General features: G+C 37.4%; 1 protein-coding gene across 1 annotated transcript in view; it reads left to right on the top strand.

The window, feature by feature from the left end:
* LOC107612918 (probable phospholipid-transporting ATPase 4) overlaps window positions 1-5,952 on the top strand; it is a 6,522-nt gene extending 570 nt beyond the window's left edge. The window contains exons 2-11 of the mRNA XM_016314703.2: window positions 235-2,199; window positions 2,350-2,460; window positions 2,678-2,954; window positions 3,036-3,124; window positions 3,247-3,331; window positions 3,437-3,646; window positions 3,971-4,096; window positions 4,368-4,466; window positions 4,649-4,840; window positions 4,929-5,952. Coding sequence (XP_016170189.1) covers window positions 371-2,199; window positions 2,350-2,460; window positions 2,678-2,954; window positions 3,036-3,124; window positions 3,247-3,331; window positions 3,437-3,646; window positions 3,971-4,096; window positions 4,368-4,466; window positions 4,649-4,840; window positions 4,929-5,597 — 3,687 coding nt within the window. The 5' untranslated portion in view covers window positions 235-370 and the 3' untranslated portion in view covers window positions 5,598-5,952. The remainder of the gene's footprint in view (window positions 1-234; window positions 2,200-2,349; window positions 2,461-2,677; window positions 2,955-3,035; window positions 3,125-3,246; window positions 3,332-3,436; window positions 3,647-3,970; window positions 4,097-4,367; window positions 4,467-4,648; window positions 4,841-4,928) is intronic.

Raw genomic sequence — 6,957 nt, forward strand, 5'->3', positions numbered from 1 at the left:
TCTCGTAACCTTTTTCATTTCTCTTCTTTTTCTTCGGATTGTTTTATTTTTATTTCTCCCTTGAACATTATGGATCCGAATTGAATTGATGGTTCTTTTTTGCGTTTCCAAGCATGGATTTACGTTTTCTTGTGTTATGATGAATTGGACGTGTTATACAGATTCATCGTGCTTCAACTTTCATATACTGTAGTTAATTGCTTTCGTTTCTGTGTATTGATTTGATTCTTTCAGGTTTTAGAAGAGTAAATTGGGGATAAGGGTAGGGGACGTTTGATTGTTCCCTAGAGGCAAAGAATCTTAGCTTTTTCTTCTTGGTGGGGTATGTGTCAACTGTGAAAAAGCTGCCTTGAGCTGAAATCAGGGTAGAATGACGAAAGGGAGGATCAGGGCAAGGATCCGCAGGAGCCACCTTTATACATTTGGTTGCCTTCGGCCACAGACCACTGAGGAAGGAGGGCCTCATCCTCTCCAGCTCCATGGTCCCGGGTATTCGCGAACTGTGTATTGCAACCAGCCACTAATTCATGAGAAGAAATCCCTATTTTACTGCAACAATAACATATCAACTACCAAGTACAATGTCCTCACATTCTTGCCTAAGGCACTCTTTGAGCAATTCCGAAGGGTGGCTAACATATACTTCCTTTTGGCTGCTTGCCTCTCAGCCTCTCCAATTTCACCTTTCAGCCCTCTGAGCATGATTGCTCCTCTGGCATTTGTTGTGGGTCTTAGTATGGCGAAGGAAGCATTGGAGGATTCCCGCAGGTTCCTTCAGGATGTCAAGGTTAATAACCGGAAAGTTAGTGTCCATAAAAGTAATGGTGAGTTTGTCCCCAGGTCTTGGCAGAGAGTTATGGTTGGGGATGTTGTAAAAGTAGAGAAGGACCAATTTTTTCCAGCAGACTTGCTTCTACTGTCATCAAGTTATGAGGATGGGATATGTTATGTGGAAACAATGAATTTGGACGGCGAAACCAACTTGAAGGTGAAGAGATCTTTGGAGGCAACCCTGTCTCTGGATAATGATGGAGCCTTTTGGGATTTCTCAGGAACAATACATTGTGAAGACCCAAATCCCAATCTCTATAGCTTTGTTGGCAACTTTGAGTATGAACGTCAGGTTTATCCTCTTGATCCTAGTCAAATTCTCCTTCGCGATTCAAAGCTTAGGAATACTGATTATATCTATGGGGTGGTCATTTTCACTGGTCATGATAGCAAAGTCATGCAGAATTCTACAAAATCCCCGTCAAAAAGGAGCACAATAGAGAAAAAGATGGATCATATAATATACACTCTCTTCACCGTCCTCATATTGATTTCATTTATTAGTTCAATAGGATTTGTTGTGAAGACCAAGTTCCAAGTCCCAAAGTGGTGGTATCTGCAGCCGGATAACATCGAATACCAGTATGATCCTAAGAAGATTATGTTGGCTGGGATGAGCCATTTGATTACTGCACTGATTCTTTATGGATATTTGATACCTATCTCACTTTATGTTTCAATTGAGATTGTGAAGGTATTACAAGCGTCTTTCATTAACCAAGACATTCAAATGTATGATGAAGAAACTGGGACACCAGCTGATGCACGGACATCAAATTTAAATGAAGAATTGGGTCAGGTAGACACTATCCTCTCTGATAAGACTGGAACTTTAACCTGCAATCAGATGGACTTTTTGAAGTGCTCCATTGCTGGTACTTCTTATGGTGTACGCTCCAGTGAAGTTGAACTTGCTGCTGCAAAGCAGATGGCTTCTGATATGGAGGAGCAGGATACGGAATCAGATCTCTCTAATTTCCCCATGATTAAGGGTAGAGTTCCACGACAAAATGTTAGAAGAGCAGAAGAAATTGAACTTGAGACTGTTGTAACTTCCAAAGGAGATGAGGATAAAAGGCCTGCAATAAAGGGGTTTGGTTTTGAAGACAGCCGCCTCATGAATGGTAACTGGTTGAAAGATCCCAAAGCAGATATCATGCTATTGTTTTTCCGGATATTATCAGTTTGCCATACTGCCATTCCTGAGGTGAATGAGGAGACTGGCATTTGTACATATGAAGCTGAGTCACCCGATGAAGGGGCTTTTCTTGTAGCAGCAAGAGAATTTGGTTTTGAGTTTTTTAGAAGAACTCAATCGACTGTTGTTGTACGTGAAAAGTTTTCTGCCTCAGGAGGAGTGGTTGAAAGGTGAGGTGACATGGATAGAATGTATTTTGTTTTTTTTTTCCTGCTTTCCAACTTTGATTTTTGCTTTAGAATTCTTTCAATTGTTATTTGAGTGTGACTTATGTTGCATTTTCTTAGCCTGATTTTATTTGTTTTGGGTCAATTATACAGGGAGTATAAAATATTGAATTTGCTAGATTTTACTAGCAAAAGAAAGCGAATGTCCGTGATTGTTCGTGATGAGGAGGGAAACATTATTCTTTTCTGCAAAGGAGCAGACAGGTTAGCTCACTTAATTTTCTCTCAGTTACTATGTTGGACAGCCGATGCACAAGCATCCAGCCTTACGAGGGTCTGGGAAGGGAGTTTGGGTATATAATCGCAGCAACGTGTTATTTCGAGAGAAGTTGCTTACATAAACACACAATTACGGCGTGAAAAGATTTTCAGCATTTATCTTTAAACTTGACATCCTTTTTTCCCCTGCTTGTTCTTGCAGCATTATATTTGATCGATTGTCAGAGAATGGAAAAATGTATTTGGAGGCTACTACTAGGCACCTTAATGAATATGGAGAAAATGGTTTGCGAACACTTGCTCTTGCTTACAAAAGGCTTAATGAGCAAGAGTACACTGAGTGGAACAATGAGTTTCATAAAGCCAGGACTGCTGTTGGGACTGACAGAGAGGCATTGCTTGAGGAGGTATCGGATCTTATGGAAAGGGAGTTGATTCTTATTGGTGCAACTGCTGTGGAAGATAAACTGCAGAAAGGGGTAGGCTGCATCTTCTTTTGTAGTCATCATTATTTTATGCTTTTCTATTTTTCAAACACTCAAATGTGGTCGCTCTTTCAGGTGCCTCAGTGTATTGATAAACTTGCTCAAGCTGGTCTCAAGATCTGGGTATTGACAGGAGATAAGATGGAAACTGCAATCAACATTGGGTCTGTCTATTGCAAATTAAATAGCTGCATGACTCTTTTCCATTTTTTTCTTGAAATGATTCAGGTTGAAGTTAACATATCTCTATACATGAGCTCAATAAATTTTTGTTTCTGTGGTGCAGTTTTGCTTGTAGTTTGCTTCGACAGGGCATGAAGCAAATCTGTATTACTCTGGATTCAGATGCAGTAACCAATGATCGCCTAGAGGTACTTCTTATTTTTTAACTTCATTTCAATAGAGTAAATAAATTCGCTTTAACTTGTGGACATTGGGTTTCATCTGATATAGACCTAGTCCTTGTAATCCCGCAGGTGGTCAAGGGCAACATCTTGAATCAAATCACCAATGCCGCACAAATGATAAATATGGAGAAGGATCCCCATGCTGCATTTGCATTAATTATTGATGGGAAAACTCTAACATATGCTTTAGAAGATGACATGAAGCATCAGTTTTTGGGATTAGCTGTTGACTGTGCATCTGTCATTTGCTGTCGTGTGTCTCCCAAGCAAAAGGCATTGGTAAGACATCTTTTTATTTGTTTATTCATCTGTACCTTGTTGGGCTCTATTTCGGCTATTTTATAGCGCATTTCAATAGTTGATCACTATAAATGATGTTACTTGTTCAATTAGTGGAGTAAAAATTGTGCAAAACTATAATGCTTTTATGTTAGACAGGAAAAACTAGTTATGGATACGTGGTATGTTTTGTTTGTGCATAACTACACACCTGTAGGTTGAGATTATTCAAACTTAATGCTTTTACAGTGACAACTGAAGGAGCAGAAAGCTTGGCCGTGTACTGTTTTTTAGTATCTTAATCCTGTATTCTTTTGGCATCAGGTGACAAGGTTAGTGAAAGAAGGAACTGGAAAGACCACCTTAGCAATAGGCGATGGTGCCAATGATGTTGGTATGATTCAAGAAGCAGATATTGGTGTGGGAATCAGTGGGGTTGAAGGTATGCAGGTCAGTAACTGCTTTCTTTTCTTTCAAAAAATTATATGCATCAGACAACTTTCACTACATATGATATCTAATGTAACATACTCTTTTTCCTGACGCTATACCATATGCTTCTTACCCAGTTCAGTAATTACATTATGAACCTTATGTATATTAGTCTAGTTAAGACTCGTTAATTGCTATTTTCATCCATAAGAACACACAATTTATCTGTTTTGGAGTATTTAACATTTCTGGAAGTTTGTTGAACTGAAGCTTGGAAATTCTCTTTCAGGCTGTGATGGCTAGTGACTTTTCTATTGCTCAATTTCGGTTCTTGGAGAGGCTTCTGGTTATCCATGGACACTGGTGTTACAAGAGAATTGCACAAATGGTAATTATTGACTAATATTCATCTTGAATCTTAGTCTTCAGTCAGAAGTTGGATATCTTGACCGACTCGTCTGCTGTCCATCCTGTGCATGGATAGTAAAGCATGTAATGTCTTTAGCATATTGTATTTCTATTAAATATTTTCCTAATTTCTCCTCTACCATGTTCTTTTATGCATGCCAGATATGCTATTTCTTCTACAAAAATATAGCATTTGGGCTCACCATATTCTATTTTGAGGCCTTTGCGGGATTCTCTGGTCAATCGGTTTATGATGACTGGTACATGATATTGTTCAATGTTGTTCTCACATCATTGCCTGTCATCTCACTTGGAGTTTTTGAACAAGATGTTCCATCAGAAGTTTGCTTACAGGTTTGTTCTCTTGAATTGCCTCCAATATAGTCCATATTTTCATCCGTGTTTGGAAGATCCTATTCTTATGAGCTGTTTCTCTTTCCAGTTTCCTGCACTATATCAACAAGGACCCAAAAATTTGTTCTTTGACTGGTATAGAATATTGGGATGGATGGGCAATGGTCTCTATTCGTCTCTCATTATTTTCTTCCTAGTTATAATCATCTTCTATGATCAAGCATTCCGGATAAATGGCCAAACTGCGGATATGGCTGCCGTCGGTACAACAATGTTCACTTGCATCATCTGCGCTGTCAACTGTCAGATTGCGTTGACAATGAGCCATTTCACATGGATCCAACACCTCTTTGTGTGGGGTAGCATAGCCACATGGTACCTCTTTCTCTTGCTATATGGCGTGCTTCCTCCGAAATATTCCAAGACTGCCTACCAGATATTGATTGAAGTTCTTGCTCCGGCTCCTATTTATTGGACAGCAACACTTCTGGTAACAGTTGCATGCATTCTTCCTTATCTTGCCCACATATCCTTCCAAAGATGTTTTAATCCCATGGATCATCACATCATCCAAGAAATCAAGTACTACAAGAAGGATATCGAAGATCGACACATGTGGACGAGGGAGAGCTCCAAGGCGAGACAAGAAACGAAGATCGGATTCACGGCAAGAGTGGAAGCCAAGATTAGACAATTGAAAGGGAGGCTGCAGAAGAAGCAATCTGCATTGGGGGTTCCATCACCAACTTACACATAATAATATATAATTTTAATAGTTTTTCAATTCTTTTCAGGCTCTGCGGGGTTGGGTTCTTTAGTTTTTGCTCTTAGCCTCATTCAAATTCTTTACATGTTTGCATTGTTTGCTTCAAGGGGGGAATGGAGCCGTTTTGTATGTAACATATTTATGTAGAAGAAACAGTCAACATGTTAGTGAATTGCATTCTGAGTGATCAACCTGTAATTCTCCCCAAATGTTTCAAGTCGTCTTGAAGAAATGAAGCTAAGTAGTGATCCATTATGGCAGAGTAAATTTAGGAATATATTAGGTCCAACATATTAATGTACCAAAATGTACTCCCTTCTCATCTAATCTAATTCTTATTCTTATATATATGTGCTAAGATGCTCTTTCTTAATAAAACAAAATCTCAAAATACGCAATTGTTTAAAATAGTATAGTTTTAATTTGTCATCAAAATCTTGTCCATCACATTTTATGAAAGAAAACATTTAACTGCTCAAAATATCAAAGTTTATACGGTTGGTAGGAATTATTATACATTAGTGTGAATGCTCATCTTGGAATGGGTAGCTCTCACTTCATCTTTTTTTTTTAAATCAATTTTCTTGCCTTTTGTTAGATGACAAATATTTGTATCACTTGATACACTTTACATCTTTTTTTTACTTTTAGACAAAGTATATATGTATTATAATCTTTTCCGCCAAAAAACAAGAGTAATACATGTTAAAAAGTGTTAATCAATCTTCTTGCCTTTTAATCAATTCTTCATGTTCTTTGTTACATTGCACTTTTTTTCCTTTGTTATATATGATTATTATTATGGTAACCTCATCTTAATAACTTTTTTGCTTGGTATTTATTTCTAAAAAGAAGCAAACATATGAGAAAATCAGTGAGAAGAAAGTTTCTACTTCCATCTAAGGTAAAACTTGGATATATATATATATAGGTATTTTGGTTCCATATTGTAAACTGTATCTTTATCATAATAGAAAGTGGTTTGCTTCTTTGTTAGTCTCTTTGTGCATGCTGGCTAGCTATCCCTCAGAATTTGCTTTCATCGATAATGAATCAGATGATGCTTAATTGTCAATTGTTAATTGTTACTCAAGTCACATTTGTAGGGTGTTACTCGTGTCTTTTTTTTGTTTTTGCAACACTCATTTTTTTGCATAGAAGATTTTTTAAAATAGTAAATAAGGTGTTTAAATCCACGTCAATTAAGTTTTACATCTAACTAATCCAAATATCTTATAACAAAATAGAGTATAAATATAACCTATAATTTTATGAGTAGCAAGAGATTCGCCGACTTTATATATTTAAATATTTTTAACTTAATACAGCTGCTTACTCAAATTAAGCAAAA

This window comes from Arachis ipaensis, chromosome B08 (genome assembly GCF_000816755.2).
Source record: "Arachis ipaensis cultivar K30076 chromosome B08, Araip1.1, whole genome shotgun sequence".
NCBI classification, from domain to species: Eukaryota; Viridiplantae; Streptophyta; class Magnoliopsida; order Fabales; family Fabaceae; genus Arachis; species Arachis ipaensis.